This window comes from Mizuhopecten yessoensis, unplaced genomic scaffold (assembly GCF_002113885.1).
Source record: "Mizuhopecten yessoensis strain PY_sf001 unplaced genomic scaffold, ASM211388v2 scaffold10667, whole genome shotgun sequence".
Taxonomy (NCBI): Eukaryota; Metazoa; Mollusca; class Bivalvia; order Pectinida; family Pectinidae; genus Mizuhopecten; species Mizuhopecten yessoensis.
This window is the reverse complement of record NW_018408661.1, coordinates 98,623-121,122: the sequence shown is the minus strand read 5'-3', so window position 1 is coordinate 121,122 and position 22,500 is coordinate 98,623. Positions and strand designations below refer to the sequence as shown.

The 22,500-nt window shown below is 37.2% G+C and overlaps 1 protein-coding gene across 1 annotated transcript in view; it reads left to right on the top strand.

Annotated features, from left to right (window-relative positions):
• The window catches only part of LOC110461793, a 48,724-nt gene extending 29,760 nt beyond the window's left edge, over positions 1 to 18,964 (top strand). The window contains exons 2-4 of the mRNA XM_021515460.1: positions 17,305 to 17,407; positions 18,472 to 18,614; positions 18,903 to 18,964. Of these exons, the coding sequence (XP_021371135.1) occupies positions 17,305 to 17,407; positions 18,472 to 18,614; positions 18,903 to 18,964 (308 nt within the window). The remainder of the gene's footprint in view (positions 1 to 17,304; positions 17,408 to 18,471; positions 18,615 to 18,902) is intronic.
• The last annotated feature ends 3,536 nt before the right edge of the window (positions 18,965 to 22,500 follow it).

Genomic DNA, 22,500 nt, shown 5'->3' with positions numbered 1-22,500 from the left:
CCAAATGAACTGTTTCCCTCGGCCTGCGGCCTGGGGAAACAGTTCATCTGGAGGGTCCCAACTCCTCGGGAAAATGGTTTTGACTGTTGACTGATAAGGCATGAAACAACTGTATATTGTTACCTGACTCGCTATATAAATGCATATTAACAAATTTTGATTGTTACCTGACTCGGTATATAAATGCATATTAATCAATTTCGACTGTTTCCCAGACAATTCACCAAACGCACTATAGCTAATGTGTGCTACCGTAAAACTGTTGACTGGTCACCGTAAAACTGTTGACTGGTCACGTGAAACTGTTGACTGGTCACGTGTTAGGTTATCGAACGCATCTATAATTACAAGCACCCCGATGATCAAGCGTTTTTGGTACTGGATTGTTGACGGTCGTCTGTCGGTAGATCTAAACATCACATTCGACATGGAACTTTTTGTTTTTGATTGGTCAAGTAACAAAACAGTTGTTTCATGCCTTATCAGTCAACAGTCAAAACCAACTGTATACTGTTTCGGTGTTGTGAGTGTGTGTAATGTTGTGTAATGTTATTTTGTATTTTACACTGTAGATATTGCACTTTTGTTACTCGTAACTGATGAGTCGAAAGACTCAAAAGTAATAAAGAACTTGAACCTGGACACTAACGTCATACAGACACGGTGTCAAGGAAGAGACCGTCGAAAGGAACGAGTAGATCATCCCCTTGAAAAGACAAGACAGAGTTCCGTAACGTTGCAATGGAGGCAGTGGATGCAGTTTTTATGTCTCAAATGCCCCCTTAGCAGAGGACACGCAAGGAACCCCGCAATCCTACAGGCAACATTAGTTGCCTCCTACGATCCTTCACTGAACCCACAGGGGATCGTTGAAGGGTGACTGTCTGGAAAAATATGAACTCTAGATAAATTAGATAACAGAGGGATGGGTTCGAATTTGATTTGATGGATTAGAATGAATGATAGGATATGTTAAAGGATTGGGGGATGGATAAACAAATGAAGCAATGAAGTCAAATGAATAAGTTAATTAAATTGAACTAATAAAGATGAATAAATTAATTGTTTAAATAGGCTTTTCAACTAATTCATTTGATTTGACATCTTCGACATTTCATTTAAAAAAAAAAAAATGAAAAAAAAATGAAGCTTTCCAAATTTGGCCGTTAGCTCTGGAACCGTCCCGGCACTAGCCATAGTTTTTGGAAAGTACCGCTATCAATATTTCGAAACCAATGGGCCAGTTCTACTTATCAAATATCTTCTCTGCACAAATATTAATATAGGGAGTGTAATTCTTGGATCTAGAAGAATTGCTGGTCTATATACGGCCACCGTGTGAACGGAAGGAAGTTCAACGAAGGCGGTGTATCCATCACAGGTTTCGAGCTGTTTGAGAGACGACACTTGTCTGGTTTTAATCTCTCCAAGGCCAACTCTCGCATCAATCGGGGGATTATTTAGAACATTTCACATCCACGAGTGTAATTTGTGTGGTAAATCTTCTGGTTTCCGACGGAAGGCTCCGATCTATCAGCATACAAAAAGAGTCTAAGAGATATTTTATACAAACACCCAAATTACCGAGTTTTGTAAGGAGAAATGTATGTTGTGTACAAGAAGATATCTAGAACTGTAAACGATAATACCTACGAAGTATCAAATACTGTAACTCACACACAGAACGCTGATATTGGAAAAAAATAACCCATTCAACGCCACAAGTGTAGTTTATTTCAAAATAAAAAAAGTCGGTGATTTAAATCTGACATCTGTCTGACTTTTGCACAGTGTCATTACAAACGTGGCCATCGGTAGCAGTGTCGGATTAGATTTGATCGGAGTTGAACGCTCTCGTAGAGTCAAGGTAAGATAAATATAGACCGAATAGTAAACATTATATATATAGATATAGCAAAGCACCAAATGTAAACACATCAGATTTGGAAAAATTGGCACGGTAAATCTTACTTCCCCGTATTTTGAGGAAACCCTTAAAATTTTTGCCACGCAATCATATCCCGATTCACAACATTATTTATATGTCAAAGTCTCGATCTAGATTTTTTGAATAGGTGTGTTATACATGCAATGATACAATAGGTTAATTTCGTTAACGCGTGTGTCGTCATCAATAGGCCACAAAAGAACAACCTTGACTCCTCGGGGGTTTAACATTAGCCGCCTCATACAATGAGCTTTATCATGCAGTTGGACACTATGGGCCATTTTTACTCCCTGGATAGGCAGGGTAACAGTGCATTAACCACATTTGGAAGTATGTATAACACATTGGTCGGTTTTAATATTAACCCACATCTTCTAAACTTCAGTTGATTCGTGTAATTTAAAGAAAATGTATTTCTGGAATTTTCCCCTTTGATATTCCTTCCATGACGAAAGAACAGACGAGGAAAAATCACACTGTTTTCTTCATGCTCTCTTTAATCCTCAATGAATTCTTTTCCATATTTACTTACTGTAAAATATCAGAAGGACAGTTCTTTTTTACACAACCAATACATTTCCTATGTGACGTTTCGATGACTAGTACGATATGTACACTGTCACCTTCATCAGACAAATGACCAGTGAAGCGTATGCACACAAAGGTGTAAAATGTGTACGAGTTGTCCACAAAATCAATGTCGATTTCGGCTACGCTGTAAGCGTATGTACAATAGTTGTTATATATGTACCGAAATAACTCGATTTAGCTTCGCTTTGTTTAATACTTGGTCATAGATCTGCGCGAGTCTTTGAGCCCCCTTGTGTCGATTTAGAACTTTTATTGGATTTGCTGGAATTTGTGCTGACAACATATTTTAGTTTCCGAAACAACATCTATCAACAACGCTGCTATGGGTAGTCCAGTGTCTCCCATTGTGGTCAACTTGTTCATGGAACATCTGGAGCAAGAAGCAATAGCCACTGCCCTCATGGAATGCAAGCCTAGCTTGCGATGGAAACGATATGTTGACGACATACTTAAGATAATCAAGAAGGGGTCACAGAAGGATTTGACTACACATATCAATACCATAGATGCCACTAACAACATCCAATTTACATGTGAGGAAGAAACCAACGGCACAATGCCCCTCCTAGGCACTCTACTGGTAAAGAAAGAAGACGGAACCGTGAAGGTATTGGTCTATAGAAAAAAGACCCATACGGAACAATACCTGAACTTCAAATCTCACCATCCTTTCCACCAGAAGTTAGGCGTCGTACGCACATTGCTCAACAGATGTGATAAAATAGTCACAGATCAACAGGATAAAACACTAAAACGGGAACAAAAACAGTATCCAATCAAGAATAAGTTCAAAACTAAAGGTCAAGTGGTCATCCCGTATATAAAGGGTATATACGAAACCATCCAGAGGATATATCGCGGTCATGGCATAGCAACAGCCATGAAGCCCCACAAGACGCTTCGCAATATCCTAGTACACTCTAAAGAAAAAGTCGCAGAATGCGTATACAAAATCGGATGCAAAAACTGCATTGCGTCGTATATTGGAGAGACTGGAAGGCGTTTTGGGGTCCGCCTTGGTGAACACCGGAAAGATACAGAAACCCAAGAAGGTAGTAAATTCACCAGATCAGAAAAATCGACAATCACAGACTATGCCTCAAAGAAATAGCATGTGACTGACTAGGATAACTCTAAAGTTTTGGGCAGAGAGAGCAATCTGTTTAAGCGGGCCAGAGGGCCAGTTCTAAATCGAGACGAGGGGGCTCAAAGACTCTCGCACATCTATGACTAAGTATTAAACAATGCGTAGCTGAATCGAGTCATTTCGGTACATATATAACAATAAGTGTACATACGCTTACAGCGTAGCCGAAATCGACATCGATTTTGTGGACAACTCGTACACATTTTACACCTTTGTTTGCATTCACTGGTCATTTGTCAGATGAAAGTGACAGTGTACATATCGTACTAGTCATCGAAACGTCACATAGAGATTTTTTTTGTTGTGTAAAAAAGAACTTGTCATAATCCATACTTACCAATATGAAAAAAAATGTTAAGAAATATCAGAAGGACAATTGCTTTACCTTAGATTGGGTAAAGCTTAGAACTTTCCTACAATTTCATCGTTTAGTGTTTTAATGAGTCCAACACATGTTTGTTATAATGCTCTGAATATCATGATCACCTAAACATTTCGTTTATTTTCTATCATTCACACTGCAATCTCTATTTGTATGATCACTTTCCGTGTAAAAAAGATATCAAATAACAGGTGACGCTCTTACAGCAAAGAAACTGGTATACTAACTCCGTTCAGATACTTTTAATGTATCTTTGTCATTCGGAATACCCTTGCTGATTGTAGCATAACTGCATATGTACATTGTATAGATCCGATGAGTGAAACAAGTTGGGGGATACAACGGTATCTCTGATTTTGAAAATTGTCGATCAAGATAATCCGACGAGTGAGATTAAAATAGATAAGAATTGATAGTCATTAGTAGGATATTTTGTTTTTCATCATGACACGAACGTAAACAAGGACGCTGTGTCGCCACGTGCGATTATTCCGCTATGAAACATTGGTTTGGGAGTGATGAAGCTATATCAGATTTGGAAGAAACCTATAGACCGATTCTGACACGGAAATGCGCGTGCAGTACAATAGCCGCCGTTTCCGAAGTTAGCCAATATACAATCAATCAAATCTCTGCTATCTTGGAAAATAAACTATATATTACAAGCGAGCAGTTATGAAAATTGCCCTCCTTTCTATTGACACAGTCCACCGCAAGCTTGCTACATGATATATGTACCTTGCCTCGGTTTCTGATTTTATCACTAGTAATAACACTTCACCGTCATCATAAGATATTGTCTATCTTAATGAAACACTTCAGCACAAACTTGAGATATTACCTACGTTATCAACTTGCAAAATTACAACTTGAGATATTGACTTGATGTATTGACTTTGTTTTTGACAAAACACATTACAAGATCCACATCTTGAATCTGTAAGTCAAATATTGGTTATTATGTCATTTTCAATTTATAAAAAATAGCAATATAATATTCTGACCTGAAAACTTTTTGTATGAATTATCTAAGTGTATTATTTTAAAAAGATATTCCTGTAGTACATTATGTTGCTGATATCCAATATCCATGCATACATATATTCTAGCAGGAATACGTGTATAGCGTCGAGTAATGGCAATACAGCGAAACACGTGCTAATCGGACAATGAAAATACAATGAAAATATGTTTCACACTGCTTTACTTGCTCTTCCATGGATAAAGGACGAAAATAAGTCCATTTTCTTTGGAATTTGATCTTCTTTAAGAAAATTATTTTTGAAAGTATACATCCCAAAAGAACGTGATCGATCAAAAATCAATCCAAACTACTGTCGGTCGAGCCAGCAATTGGAAAGCGTGTCTCATCACCGGAACTTGATTACTGGTCACTCGGTGTAAATGTCAATCCTGATGAAAGTTTGGCAGAATTACGCCTCCGTATCATTGCTGTTTGTCAGCTTGTAATGGGCAGGTGTCACTCCTTGCCGCCAATCCGGTCCGGTCCCGGCTCGGTAATTACTGTAGGCTCGACAACATCCGCCATGAGAGTTTTTTAATCCCTGCATTGTGATATTCTGTAGAAGTGGTTCGGGGCATTCACTAATTTATATTGAGGCATTTGATCGGCTATAAATATTTAAAGAGGTGAGGATGAAAATGTCTTTTTTGTACAAAAACTGCATCCACCATTATACATCTGCGACAATTCACCGGAGGTGGTATGCATATTATTGGAAGGAGAAGAAGACGTTATGTACATGTTATATAGTGTAAAAAGACGTATAATAACCACTAGCGTTACTAGATGTAGCTTTTGGTGTCCAGCCTACGTTTAAAACAAAAACGTTTCTTAACTTAATGAACTCTCTTCACTTCTCTACCACGGGAAAAAATAATAGAAGTTGAGAAAATGTTTCCTCAGAAGTAAGGAAGGTACATGTACGTTTAAGAAACTGGAGCTACATATTGCCCGGTGCAATGTAAAGTAGCGCTTTCTCGTGTCAATAAGACAGCGCCACTCGGCAATGTCGTCACCAATTAGTCAGCTCATTGAAGTGCACGTGACGGTAGTGTTTCATGTATTTCTTCGTGACGTCATTGAGTTGGCTTCTGAAAATGAACGTTTAACACCAATCACTTAAAGTTGACCTTGACCCTGGCCTGTAATATACTCGCCATGTTTAACGACCTTTACCAAGATAAATGTCTATAGCTACCTGTTGGTCGGTTCTGACGCCAGCCAATGTTTTGTTTTCTAGCCAAGATGTCGTTAACGTCAGTGATGAATCTCACATTAAGCCCGAAACCAGATAATAACCACTATAATACATTAGTTACACTTGGAAACAAAAAACACAACCTAATACTAAAGTAATAAATAAAACGACGGGTGCCCTCTTTAATGCTGCAACCGGACATGATGGCTATCTTTTTTTCAGAAATAAAGAAATATGCGATAAACTGAAAAAATACCGGTAGAAGCAAATGCGATATGGCCGATTGAAGACATCCAAACAGTTATTTTTATTTTTTAACGAGATAGCATATCGTTATATCGACTCCAGTTTATACAACGGCTAAGTGTCTCGTTATAACGACTTGTGTCTAGTTATAACGAGAAACTAGGTCGTTATGACGAGGTGCTATCTAGTTATAACGAAGAATATAATTATTTTGATGTACATGTACTCAATCAGCCAATGTACGATACAGATGCACAGATGAATTTCTTTGTACATACACGTATGTATAATGACGTTAAAAACCGTTAAAAAAAGAAGCTTATTATGGTCATTTTGGATAACACAGGATTGGCCTACTATTACCAGGTATGATAAATCTATCGTGTATGATATACAATACAATGCAGCTACATATATAACTGTCATAGGGATATTTTAAAATTCGGAGTTCTATTTCCTTAATCACGTAAACAAAAGTTCACTTTTGCCTTTTCTTTTCAGCTTCACATCATCATTTTCTATGTAGAAACTGTTTAATAAAAAAAAACCAGATATCTCGTTACATAAAGACCTGGGCCCGTATTCATGAAACCGTTCTCATGCTCAAGAATAGATTTATTATTAACTTTTTGATCGTTGACATGATTAAGGCGAGTTACAAGAAAGCTGGCTTGAGCACAGAATCCGATGATCAAGCGTTTTTGGTACTGGATTGTTGACGGTCGTCTGTCGGTTGATCTAAACATCACATTCGACATGGAACTTTTTGTTTTTCATTGGTAAGGTACATGTAACAACACATTTGTTTCATGTCTTATCAGTCAACAGTCAAAACCATTTTCCCGAGGAGTTGGGACCCACCAGATGAACCTGCGGCATTGATAAGGCATGAAACAACTGTATACTGTCATTTATACATGGACCTATATAACTTTTCTAAATAGCGCAAAATAAATAAATGAATGAAACGAAAAGCTGAAAGCCAACAAAAAATAAATAACCAATATAAAAACACTGTGCTAACACATACAAATGAACTATAAAATTCTTTAACCGAGCGCTACCTAGTCAGGTACTAGAAACAGACGCTATTCTGGTAACAGACGGATGATTGGGCGTCATTGCGTCTCCCACAGGAACGATCAGTGATTTTAACTACTTCCGGTTCCGTTGTTCCGGTGATAAACGCTTGAAGTAACTAATGGTGTCATGTTCTCATGGTCTAAGGGGATTCTAAAGTATCATGTTGATGACGTGATCATTTGATGTTCAAGTAACTGGTCCTTTAATGTCTAAATACATATATATTAATGTCCGGGTTGGATTGATTCGGAGGTATATACACAATTGATTATGCAAAATGCTCTTTTGAAATTTGACCAAATCTATATTCCAATTATTAATATTCGATATGTAGGCAATGACACATGATGACCAAGCAATGGCTCTGGTATGATTGATTGACGGGGATGTTTTCAGAGCTGACCGTCCGATTGGAACCTGTTACCCTTCCTCTCTATATACACGGGCTTATAACCGGTTTCTGCAGACTTTGGTTTGCTTGCTCTAAGACGTACATCTGCCTATCCCGTGTATATTTGTGATGATGCATACTTAAGTACGGGTGACCTGTCGTCCATATTTCGGCTATATTTTGTGATGATTTATACGTAAGGATTGTCGTATCACTTCCAAACACTGCAACTTCGCCCTGGGTACTGTTTAACCATTTCTGGAAAATATACCCAACCTTGCGGGACTGTAATGGAAATATTGAATTAATAAATAAATACAGGTTAAATAATCAAAAGATAATCAACAGTGTTCTGAGCGTAGAAATTCAGCTGGACAAGATCTGGGTTCGAACCTTGGACTTTTGGACCACCGCGCGCTATACCCGACCGAGCTAGTTTCCCTGGAGTTAGACATGCTATATCTGTATGATACATAAAGGTAGCGTTGCCGAGCGGTCTGAGGCGCTGGTTTAAGACACCAGTCTCATCCGAGGCGTGGATTCCAACCCCACCGCTTTCAGATATAATTTATTTTACATTTACGGAATTAAACTATCTTTGATCGTTCTATCGTTTGTCAAGAAATAAGTTTCATCAAAATGCTAACTCATATTAATAACGCATCTGTTAGGATGCATACCCTCCCGGCTATATTTATTGTGTACGTGGGCGTCACTTATAATTTTTCAACACTCATGTATATAAAACCACTAAATTAAACGCAAGTCTGTGATAATGCTGATCGCGATTTTGAATATTTTTCGATTATTGGTTCGAACGCAAGTAAATTTGATACGGGATACATGGCTGATGGTGTTCTTTTGGCACGTCAATCCCCACGTCGGAAGAGTAACCATGATGATGTATGTTTGCGAAAACGTCATTACTTATAGCACGCTGAGAACTGTTAACGGCGGACGTGGTCTAAGCAACACAACCTACAATAGAAAACGAATTGTAAACTCGACATTCTATGGAAATTGCAAATCGCTGCTTATTACCAAGCTCCATGATCCTATCAGATCAGAGAGAGTCTTACGCCACTTGATACTGAAATTAACAACAGAAAGACAAAGCGACGTAGAGAACAATTATTCCCAGGTTGGCGACTAGAAATGAGCATATGACTCCTGTGCACCCGAAACGGAGTATACGTGACAGCGATTAGTTAATCGGCGGGAATTTCAAATGTGTTACATATTCACTTGATAAAACGTCAATGTTCTCTTCAGAAGAAGCTTTCTTGTCTGTTTACACTAATGTACAGTATATGCAGTGATATAGCATTGATTAATGTAATCCACTAGGGAGGATTTCCATGACTTTGACCTTTCGACCCCAAGGTGTCTTGTTGATATATCAACCAATGTCACAATCTACTCATCAGCAATCAAAAGCCCCATGGCAATACCTTTGAAGAAAGGACATATTTAGGTGCTGGTATATCTGATATGGTTTTAAATTCCTTTAGTAATTTGGCTACGCTTCCCGTCAATTAAAAGATGAACAAGATTGTGTTTCATTTCTTTAATCAAAGCTTTCATTGTCGATATCAATCGATTATAATGACAAAAACGTCCTCATTTCTAACCACAAATACATTTGATTTGCTCTCCGATTCTGCAGGTATTGATTTTAATCCAAATCCATGCAGTTATAGACATTTTAAAAGCTGTATTCCTTTTGAAATATTCCAGTATAAAGAATTACGTTTAGTCTATTAGCTGGGTGCTGTATAATTGAATTAAATATGAGACAGTTGCTATTATGTCGCCAAACACTGAAGGAAGCAATGCTTCAAGCTACTCGATTTCCTTCGTTTTTACACAAACCTTCGTCAATTCTTCAGCATTCAAAATGCTTTCATTTAGCACCCACAGTCGAATACATGCATGAACTCTAATAATTGAGAAAGAACAATTGCACGATTTGCATGTAGATGCTGAACTTATTTTATACAGTATCCAAACGAGGTCACGTGTTAGAAAACGGAGGCAAATGGTAGGCGTGTCATGAGAGACAAAAATGAAACTTCTCATTAGATGCAGTAAGTCTTTTTTGATTTCTTAATATGTTCCCTTAATATATATTGGCCTAATAAGTTATCAAAACTTGGGCCAAATCCTTTTGATCGGTTTTTCCCATCAATATAATATGATTGAATGAGTATGTTTCCTGAACAGAGGACACAGAAGGACAGTCACCTACCTATTCTCCAGGTGTTTTCAACATCAGTCTACTTATATGATACCCCAACCCCTGCAGCCCTCATTGGAGTTAAATAATTCAGTGACTCCCTACTGTGACAAGAAGGCCAATCGGTCGTTGTAATTCCAGGATTTGCGCTCACTTACGTTCTGTGCAGAAAACGCAAGCGAGCGTAACCCCATAAGTGTCGAGTATGTACTAGACCAAGAGTGCCCATTTCCCTGTTTAGACAATTGGTGTAATGCCGACAAGGGAATTTAACGGGTTTTTTAGTTCTATGTAAAATGATATCAATGAGGTAACTATTTTGCTATTTCTCGACTTTTGTAAATGTTTAAGGTAAAAGCCAGTGTAATGTTTAATACTTAGGGCCCAATCAGTTAGCTTCATTTATAAGATAAAATATGTTTGAATCATGGCAATGACATATATCCTAATCAAACCAATATCTTAAATAGTTGTGTGGAAAGTATGATTCAATCCTATCCGACTCCTATTAATCTAGATAAATATTGAAAAATACAGCTGGTATTGTTTCCAAGAAGCAAAGTAATTGGAAAAGAACCCAAAGCTGGTTCGCTCATTTTTTACATACATGTACGTGATAAACAGATATTCTTAAAAATAAACACACACAAAAATACAAAAAAAAAACACAACAAATATTCTTAAAACCTTTCTTATCCTCATTTCTGAAAAAATAAGTCTGGAAAGCAAAGTTTCGTTTAATAAAATATGGTGATGCTTACAGGATTTGTTTGGAAATTATTTTCGAAGATGCATTTAAAATAAATGTTTCATAATATTAATAAACTGGGGAAGAATAGTCTAATATACATCTCTACTACATGTTTAATGAAGGTAGTGACGTGAGGTCTTCAGCAGGAAATAGATGATTCCGGGAGTTACGCTATCATTTCCTGATTCTGATATTTTTCTTCCTGATTTTGATATTTTTCGAACGTTAGCGTGTAACTAAAACGTCATTACCCTAATGCCATATCAAGGTATAAGCAATTTACATCAGTTTTAATTTTCATAAAACAAGGATGGTCTGGAATTATAAACGATCCCTAAAGAGAAAAGATATAATCAGAATGATTTTGCAATTCTGTTGGGAAAAGATGAAATTTGACAACTTTATTAACGTGTCGACATTGTCGTTAGCTAATGACGCGCTCGTGCTGTTCTGTCCAGGCTTTGCTAATCTAGAAGGCGCCGCGTGTTCGGTCAACAACCAGCTTGGATATTGGCATTTGGTATTAAAGGTAACACTTGTGAATCTCGACAATCTTCGAAGTTTAAATAGTATTGGTACGCGTGGATAAGTGTGGGGTGATCGGTCATTATCACGAAAAAAACATGTTCATGGTTCCAGGAATATTACTTCCTGTGAAATAATCAGCAAAACGACAGCCTGTTCCTCTATGCTTACTTTTGTCAGCCAATATTGGCGTTACATAATTCTACAGCGTTGAAATGCTTATCTTCGATTCAACAAGTAGAATAGAAAATGCACAGTATACCGAATCGTCAATGCACGATATCAGTACTCAAAGAAATGCTAGGAGACAACAGGAACTGTAGAAACATTAAAAAGGGAAAAAACATCGGGACCTCCACCACAAAAAAACCCACTTACATTCAAGCAAAACCGACAGGTGACATGAAAAACCTTGCAAACATGAAGACATGAGAATACACCGTCATTTAATGGCTAAGTCGGTGTGTGGTAATATACTGGCTGACCAATTGGGTGTGATTTGTTTGTGTTGTTGGCGTGTGACGATACATTGAGTGACCAGTGGTCATTTGTTTTCTGATTATGTTTGACATTGCAGCTAATAAAGGCCATAAGATCGCGGGACATGACGGACATGTCAAATGTATTTTAAACAACAAATCTTAGACACAGTATCGTAACGAAGTAATGATTTCCTAAGAAGCGGTTGCTGTTCGAGATCTAGACCAATTATACTTACCTCCTGATGATATAACGAGGATTTCCCCTGTTTCCTATTTCGTACCGATTCCTGTGGGTCTTATTTACTTTTCTCGGCTTGCAATCCTAAATCAACTATATTTCGTATGAACTGCTTCACAGCTATTACGCGACGGCTGGGCCGGCTTAAAGTCTGTGTCTATGAAAAGCTTGTAAGCTTGCGAAAATTACTTTAAAGAGGTACGGTACACTGTTTAACATGTCCTCCTTTTAAAAGAGTTCCAAACATAATCTGAAACATTTTCAATTTCACAAATATTTAGGCATTTTAAACACATGCAGTTCGGAATTTATTACAGAAAAAAAACGCTTTTTAATATGTGAGATACAACCTTGAAAGAGAAACTGTATGAGTAACATGTAGATTGTTCAAAAAAATGTATTTTGACAATTCTAGCATGTTGGAATAACATTTTTATAACCGAACTATTAAACTTTGTTGATCATTCAACGTCAATTATTATGTTTTTGTGTTTTTTAGTTCTTCTTTGTGGATTTTCAATTTCTCCCTCTCGCGGGGTAAGATGGGAATGTTCTCTCTACAAAAATGTAAAAATAATCAGGGGGAAAATGATCCAATGTTAAAGGCAGTTAGATATAAATTCCAACTTAAAACAAATAACTAATTCACAAGAAATATAAATTCATTCAAAGATTAAAAGATAAATTAGAAAAATGAAATTTGTTTTTCTGTCCTCTGTGCTACTGTTCAGGCATGTTGGCGTTTCCAATTTTATTCAATATGGTAAGTTATTTTATAAAAAAAAACCTGAGACGATTAACAGTCGCCTCATCGGATAAGATAAACATGGATAAAAAGTTTATGATACAAGGGTTATATTAAGGACGTAACGTACGAAAACAAATTATAAATAGAGAAAACAGAATAAAAAGTTGCCAGAATCAATAATAGAAAAACGTGAAATTGATTAATCTCATGTTATTGCCGACCATAATTCTAAAAGTCCCTATAAGATTTAGATTCTTTATTTAATCACGATTTTCCGGATGAGAATAGATCGATGAGTCATGAAGTTTCTCCCGCAGGATCCACGTCTAACTTCTGTGAGCTATACGTCATGTCGTATACTAGTAAATGATGAACTGTATCTCATGTAAACAGTTCCTTACCATCTCCTGTCCTTAGGATAATACACTTGCTCGTTTAAGGAAAATGCCGAGGGTCCCCGATTGTAGATCCTAACGAGTTCCAAACTAATCTCTTACCCAAAAAAGTTCCGTACTATCTCTTATCCAAAAACGTTCCGTACTATCTCTTATCCAAAAAGGTTCCGTACTATCTCTTATCCAAAAAGGTTCCGTACTATCTCTTATCCAAAAAAGATCTGAACTATCTCTTATCCAAAAAAGTTCCGAAATATCTCTTATCCAAATTAGTTCCATCCTTTCTCCTATCCTCAAAAGCGCCTTACTACATATCTTTTATGAAACCCGGAAAACAAAAATGTATTTGATGAAAAATGCTATACAGGAATGTTTTAAACGTTTTAATGGTACTAAGCAATTGACGCTCGTGTAATTCTGTGAAAATGAAAAAGATGAAGTAGTAAGTTAATAATGATCTGCACAAATCACAGTATAATGTGCAATGAAGCTCATATACCCAAAGGAAGCTATGACTATTTTTTTGTCGAAACAATGCGTAATCTTTTATCTCTTAATTGAAGTGCTTGATAAGTTTTCGTAAAATTTGTTTCGGCAAAAGGACATGGTATGTTGTTTGTCCTCTGAACATACGTAAGCTTGACTCGCGACAAATCTGGTCATAGATATAATGTATATTTTACCAGTCAGCCCACCTCAAATTCTTAGATAGTTGAAAACAATCTGTAAAGATAAGGTCTCGCTTTTTTTTAAAAAAAATCGTTCGATTCGTCTGAGGGTTTCAGACGATCGCTTTAAAATGTTACGCACGCACCCTAAGATAATTTGGCCATTCAGTGAAATACCATGTCAAATTTCGTGTTATTCTATCGGTAGACTAACAAGGCTGTGTACGTCGGTGTTGGTGTCTGACGTTGTCAATTACAGCTGGAACCGTTAAACATTTGGCACAATTTTATTATGTTCTATTTCGTACTGAGTTTTAATAGCTTATTTCGGGAATACAGCTGGGAATATTTGATACACTTTTTCGACAGAATTGGGTTAGGACTTGTACCAGAGACGTTCCAGACCAAAGCTGTGATGTGTGACAAACACTAAACCGGTATAGTCTTATTTAACGTCAAATCATGTATCGGCATGTATACAAATGAATGAATGCGAAAACGAAGTTTACTTCAAAGTTTATAAGTTAACTAGTTTTATTTCACTGTGTGTTATGTTAGGGTACAAGGGCGGCATACCGAAGTTCCATTTTCTCACATTCCTCTCAAAGGTATATGACAGTACTATCCGGGGTCTGAAACGGGAGCTTGAAGTCGGTTCCTAGGTCCTTTTTCCCAGTTCCGTTTAAGAGAAAGGGTAACTGGAGTGTTGATTTTCAGTTCCGTGTAAGATCGATTCCTTTATAGAGGCTATGGTAGTCTTATTTTTTTGTCTGAAAGGTTGTGGGTTCGATTCCTGTACTAGATTCAGATATAACTTTGTGCCTTGGACGTTTTGCGAGGTAGACAGGGAAAGAATTATAAAAAAGCACGAGGTCTGGTTCCCAGTTCCGTTTAAGAGAAAATCGTATCTGTTGTTCCCAGTGGATTATAAGAGGCTGGTTATGATGTTTCCTGAAACAGAACTAGTATTTTGGTCCAAGTTCCAAGGATGTTGTTATTTCAGTTTTAAAACGGAAATAGGGTCTGGTTCCCAGTTCCGTTTATCTTAAACGGCACTAGGGCCTGGTTCCCAGTTCCGTTTATCTTAAACGGCACCAGGAACCAACTTCAGGCTCCAATGAAACAGGTGTGAGTTATTTCTTTCTCTCGTTCCTGTGTGTATACGACACTACGCTCCATGGTTAGAAAGGGATGCAAGAATTGTTCTAACTTACATTCCATTTCACGCGCATGATTTGACAATGGAACAACAATGACGTGACGTCAAGAAATCGGGAGCATTCCAATTTCAAGAAGCGGAAATTGCGACGCCTCTTTGGTCGTTTCAGAGCCTGATTCTGGTGAATGGAATGGGAGAAAAAAATCTCTTTCATTAACATGGGTGTAGGGAAGGGACATTTCATCGTCAGAATTATCCAGTTGGAGCAAAATCTTTGGCAAAGCGTCGGGTTTTTTCTCAATTATTAGAAAAGCGTTGTAGATTAGGGATCCTACACCCCTGGCCATGAAATATGCTTATTATATGGCTATGTCAACACACATTTCAGTTTCGTACCAAAAATACGAACCTACCAAAATGAAAATCGCCGTCATAATTCAATACTTGCATTTCTGATTATATCATTTAGCTAAATCTACAAATTAAAACTGTTGTAATAAAATTGATATAAGTAATCTAAACATATTATCCTTCTTACTATTTGCAGTGTTGAAACGACAGTCCTTTAACAGTATAACGTCTTTAAGTGTTTGCATAATACGATGTTTCTTATGTTTCGCGAGACGAGGAAAGCGTCAAAATGACACTGATCGAAACACATTCATAGCAATCTCCTGTGGTATATGCGGACTTGCAGATGGAATTTAAATATAAAAACTGTGCAATAGCAAGAATTAGTACAAATAGATGTTTTCTAGTCATAATTGCAGTCATATTGGATTGTGAACAGGTGCAAGGCTCTTCCTACATTGTAGTGTGGGAATTATGCATTATGTTATAATAATAAAAAGCACTACACAATTCTGTTAGCATATTATTGAGTGTTCAGTTTTGCCTTTAATCAACGTTGGGAAGTAGAAGTGTAATACGCAGTTTTAACTGCTTTCCCATTGGCACAGAAAACTAACTACGGAGAAAACCGTCGTGTTATTGGCTAATTAAGCAGATGAGTATACAGGCGTATGACACGTAATTAGACTAAAGGGTTACCGAAATACCCAGGGAGAAGGATAGTATTACAGCAAACTACAAAACTCAGACAATGTAGAGCGACATTTAAGGAATTAGACCGCTAATTATAAGGCGGCGAGCTTTCGCCTTAGTAACGATCCGTTATAATCGGTCGGGGGGTGGGTATCTACAGTAACGATAACGTTCAAGTGACGGAAATATCGGGGAACACGCATATAGGAGCCGGCAAACAACTGGATTAGAACGAAGTCCCTCACAATTACCATTGTCTTAAAATAGTTCTGGGGATTTAAATTGATTCCTTCTGCGTAGAAACTGAGCTTTATCGAGACCAATAAAAATATCAAATCCATGACTCTATTTTTCTAGAACTGAATTCGAATGATTTACAAGTAACAGTGAATGCACAAGGACCACACTCTCTTTGTCGCTCGATCCATGCGTGAGGTCGCTTTTAATTTCACCGACTCAAGGGTCGTTCGAATGGGTACACTGTCGATAGCTCGAATGTTTGTTTTCATTTCTACTTAGTTCTCCATGAATACGTTGAGTGGCGCTGTCGTCTGTCAGGCGTAATTACGATGATAATATGGAATAATATACAGTATATCGTTAATACAATAATTTACTTAGAGCGTTGATTCGCTTCAGTAAATACAGTTCCGGCGTTAAAGAAAACACAAGCGTATCTGGCTCCTTTGTGCTAACCTGCTTGCAAATGGCAACCGTCATTTACAAATTTGCCATATTTCAGCTTACATTACTAAAACAATTGAAGAACTGAACATCGATTTCTTCAGAATAAAACCTAGATTCATTGAATACTGCACAGTGTTTCACTTTCCAACTCGCTTACCGCCAACGTTAAGTAGGTTCACTTTTCAATTTCCCCTAGATTTCTTTAAAAAACAAAAAAACAAAACAAAACACCAGCATTTCGCTGAAACAATAACGGAAGTATAACAGAATATTATTGTATTTTTTATTTCTCTTTTCTGGTGTCACTTTTGGGTATAATTACAAACTATCTAATTATTTAATTCAATTATGCGTGTTTCAGTGTGCGCTCTTTGTGGGACAAACTGCACGATGAACGACGGCCTCGTGACGTTCTGTGAGAAGGGGTGCTGTGAACATCAGGATTACCGCTACTGCTGCCCACTGTAAGTTTCCCGCACTCGTCTTATAAGAGTTATCTCCCTTCAGATTTCATATCAACCACTCGTGCTTTTCCGTCGTTCTAAATGTTAATCTACTTTTGAATATAGCAGTCTTCAATTAAAGACAACGTCATACTCACGCATGCATTACTGTGTGCCTTTAAAATGAGCCATGAATTGATAAATTCTTATCGTTTATCTGTTAAATTTTATTTATTTTTAACGAATTCACGCCATGAGAAACATTACTTAATTACCAAGCAAGTTGTCATGGATAAACATTAATGTATCACTGCCTTGTGTCACCACAATGTAAATATGTTGCAGCATAAAAGCATTCAAACCTATTGTAAATAAGGTTCACATCCGACATTGTAGTTATTTCTACAGGAATCCTGTTGTAAAACTCTTTTGGAATGGAGGTGCGAATCCCTCCCATACAAACACACTTAGGCGACTTTCAGCACTGAACAATATGCGGCGTTAAAGAGACGCTTAGTCTTTCAGACAAATAGAAATCAAATGATGGGGAAAACATGTCGTTGGAGAGGAATTGAAAGGGCGTTTTGTTTGTCAGGGAGAACGTTAGTTTATTGGCATCTTGTCTGTTTTGCATAAATTGTTTAAAGGGCGTTTCAAAATTTGTTTAATAAAGCAATTTAATGGGACGGGTTTTTTTCTTTGAGGGAAACTAGCCCATGATAGACATTGATAAAGTAGTCTTAGGTTTAGGTTATCGTCTGTTTTGTGATCCGTGATTGTGATGGCGACCACATGCCTGGAGTTTGGAACTAACTACAACAAAACGACAAGGGAATGGTAAATTACGAACAGGAGAGTGCAATTGCTATGTCGGTGTACAACAAATGAAAATTGATAGGTCCGGGCAGGTTTAAATTGTTTAAAATACACCAGAGTATCTGTATATAGATAGGAACGATTCAGACACCTGCATTAAATGAATTTCCCAAATGATTTCAAGTGTGACTAAAACGGCATTTATTGAATTTTGATTGTCTAATATGGTCTGGCTTCCATTACGCCTTTGAACTGTCTATTGTTGCTAGGAACGCCACAACGATAGCGGAAGTGATTGTCGGGAGTGCTATTGGTGTGGGAATACTAATCTTCGTCATCGGAGTGTGCGTCATCTGCACGCGACGGAAATCGAACCCTGCAAATTCTGGGTCTATATTCGACGTCAATGCAGGCAAGAGAAACACATTGTTATGTTTTTTACATGAAATTATTATTGAGGACATCGTTAATTTCAGGTTAAGACTGTACTTCCGTCCAGAAAGATTTATATCAAGTATCACAAAGAAGTTTTAAGACCGCTTTTCTGTTTATTTTGATGTTTTATAACGCGCTATGACACCGAATTTACGGTAAAAGCATTCTTTAGTATTGGTTAAGCATTGGCCGATCCATACATGTCATACACCATTACAGGAAGTAACGCTATCCAAATTTAATTTAGTTTGTATTATATTTGTAGATTACCAAAGATTGATGGAACGAGATGGAAACGAATCTAATTTTCCAAACACGTATATGTGACTGGAATCTTCTACACAGTTCATCTAAAGTGCCCAACGTGATCGATAGTGATCAAATGCGCATGCGCAGCTGTCAAAAAGCACCAAGACGACTCTGATGAAGTGTCGGGACGAATATGGCGTGACGCATGCAAATCCGTGATTCTTAGTCAAAAGGATGCTTTTTACATTTGTCACGACAGTATATAAGATCCGATTTTATCAGACGTAATTAAGAGCTAGATTGAAAACCACCGACATGACATACCATGTTTTAATCAAAACTGTGTTTGTTACAATAAACAGCTCTGCACAAAGAAACGTCAAGCAATTAAAGGAATTTGATAAATATTGGATTTTAAAATGGTAACCAGGGTGAGGGTTGTCCTTTGAAGATATGAATTGTTCATCACCATTGCATGTATGATGAAGCTCAGATGACATATCAGTTAATCACCGACTGGAGGCTGAAACTGCAAACATGTAATATTACGGTTACTTATAACTGTTCGTTTTGTCATTGACTGGGTTGTCTCCCGTAGTTTTCTACTTTCCGCAGGTCTTTGATACATAATTGTCGAGGTTCCAATCGCGTACGCATTACTGGCACACTCTGCCGAGTCACAGTTTTTATTGTTCAGTGATTTAATTTTACTTTAATTCATTTTATATGTACACCACAGTTATAAAATAACCTTTGTCAACTCATAACAATCACGCTGATTGGTCCATATGACAGGGTGCATATGATAACAACAGGGAGAACGTATTCATGTTGCAGTAAATTTTAGTGAAAGAAACTACGTGGTTGGGCAGATGACCTAATACCTTGGCACGTGCAACCTAGAAATCCTACATATGCCGTCTTTGTAGAAGGCGAGTGCGCTATCCACTGCACATTTGGTCGCCACAGAAAAAACTCGACTTATTTAAAAAGGAAAAAAACGACATTTTTGACAAATGCAATTAAAGCCCAAACTTATGTAAAGTAAACATCAAATTAAGTTATCTTATCGCTATGCTGATTAGCACATTTTTTTTAATTTTTTTTTGATAAACCGATGTTTTTTTTTCATTACATGTTTATGACGTATCACAATGCCACGTTAACATAAATTGATGCTGTTGACGTCATTTGCATGTACATATTCCTTGACCTGAAAGCCGGACGGGTGACCCGGTGACAGGGTTAACCAGGTTAATATATTACGTCACAAGTAAACCACGTGTTACGTTACGAGAGTTTCAAATGAAATGCATATCTGCTGGTTATGTCTGACATTTATAAGAAACATTAGCCATACTACTTAGTCTTGGAGCTGCAAATACTGCCACAGGTGACAATAAAAATGTGCCAGCTACGTCAGAAAGCAAACCTGAGTGGGAGGGATGTGATGGAGTACGGTCGATATTCTACAGTGTTTCAGCTGTTGCTTCTCTATACCCAACACGGAAAGTTATTAATTAACATGAGCGGAATGTGCTGAAAAGACAATCCTAACTTTACATTGAAATATAATGCGTTTGAAGGACCAAACTGCTCCATCATCATCATCATGAGGTTTACTTCAAAACGAATACAACCACAACTTTTTTCTTTTTTTAAACAATCAGTTTGAATCCTTCCAAATGCATTTTATGTCATTTAAATATACAAAACAGGAATAGTTGTCTGACGTAAACGTGTCCTGTATCTAGATACAGTTTATAGTGCAATTAATTCATCACCCCTGAAACTTCATAATGAACTATTCCAACCAATGATTTGGAAGAGTTCAAATGGGTCTTCATGGGTGAATGAGTTAATCTCTCGGTTCGGCCTCATAAATACGGAATCACATAATCCAGATATGATATCTTTTTCGATGAAATAAAAATCGTACAAATCATTTTTCGATAAGGAATATTTTTAATGAACAATTATAGTACGATACATACATATGACTTGTATGATCATTTGACATTGAAGGTAATCCAATTATTAACCCTATCTATTTAGAGAATTGAAAAAAAACTACAAATGAAGTAAGGGCTTTCTTGATACAGTGTGGGCGATATCGAAGGTATAATGTCGAAGAGATTGTCGAATTATACAGAATTCGAACTAGACAAACTGTCATTATAGTAACTGGATTGCGTGATGTCCGGATTAAAGAGGGTAACTTGCGAAAACCTTATAATATAAAATGTATGACTATCTTTTTAGAAACATTTTTTAATGAATTCATAATGTCAGAACTGACAAATGATAATATATTAACTTTATTTATTAACAACTTGTACAAATCACTCTTGCTAACCCGGATGTTAGCGCTCGGGGGTCTTACATGTACTGTGGGAGGAAACCGGAATACCTGGAGAAAACCCATGTAATCGGGGTGGTGACCACATACCTTTTCACGTGCGATCCGGGACAAATCTGTTATTGCAAGTAAAATGGGCAATGCCAATCAATCTATATACAGACAATATGTATATACCTATATACAATGAGTCAGGACGATCAAATACAGACAGTGTACTTGTCTCTCCAGTTAACGAGTCTTGTCACACTAACACACTGATACATAGAATGGAGAATCGAGAGAACATGTCGTGAAAGCGTTTCGTTTGAAGGGAAAATGTGACAAAGAAATCTGAATTTTGCATTGTACCTGATTAAATTAGGTGAATTCGACTGTTTTACTATAATTCTGTGTATATACCCTGTGGTACCGAGGGGACGTCAGCATTTGACTATTATATATATACATATTGAACTGTTTAGGTCGGTAGGGCTCAATAGATGCAAACGGATTTAAAGAAGACAGAAGAGTTCATCTTTTGTTGAAACTCATGTGATTAAACACAGCATGAGACAAAACAATGAACAAGCAATATTATCAGCCGTTACATGTATGATGATGGCATACACCCCGACCACCCCACCCCCACCCCACCCCTCCTGCGCTCCAAACTCAATCCCTCTCGTCTCCATTTAATAAGTAAAAAAGGTTTGACTTTGAAAATACGTCTTAAATTCTATATGTTCTTGCTGAATATATTTATGTGCTAATTTGGAAATGTGAACGTTTTTATGTGATAAAGGGAGATAATCTCACATTACAGTTATACTAGTCATTATCGTCTAGTAATTATATCGTTCAATGCGATAAACGTAGCTTCAATTAAGTGATTTAAAACATATAAGCTGGGAGGTCGACTTTTTTAAAGCGTTATAGTACATTCCTACGGGCTCCGTGACATGTGTTTTATATGTACACTTAGTTTTGTTTTATAGTTTTATAAACATTCAGTATGTTAAAAAGATCAGCAAGACTCTCTTCTGGCTTAATCCTTGTGTCTGTGGTGTGGAATATGTTAAACACGAGAAGTAAATCAAACTTTATATCTTATTTTATATTGTGAGTTATCTCCCTTCTTCATTTTTTTGTTGGGTTACTGCCCTTTAGTTTATATTCCGTCTTCCCAGTGTGGATCGTGTAGTCCCACCGTTATCATAATTATGTTTTATTTGTGATATTGTACATGAATTTGCTCATGCGCATGATGTAACAT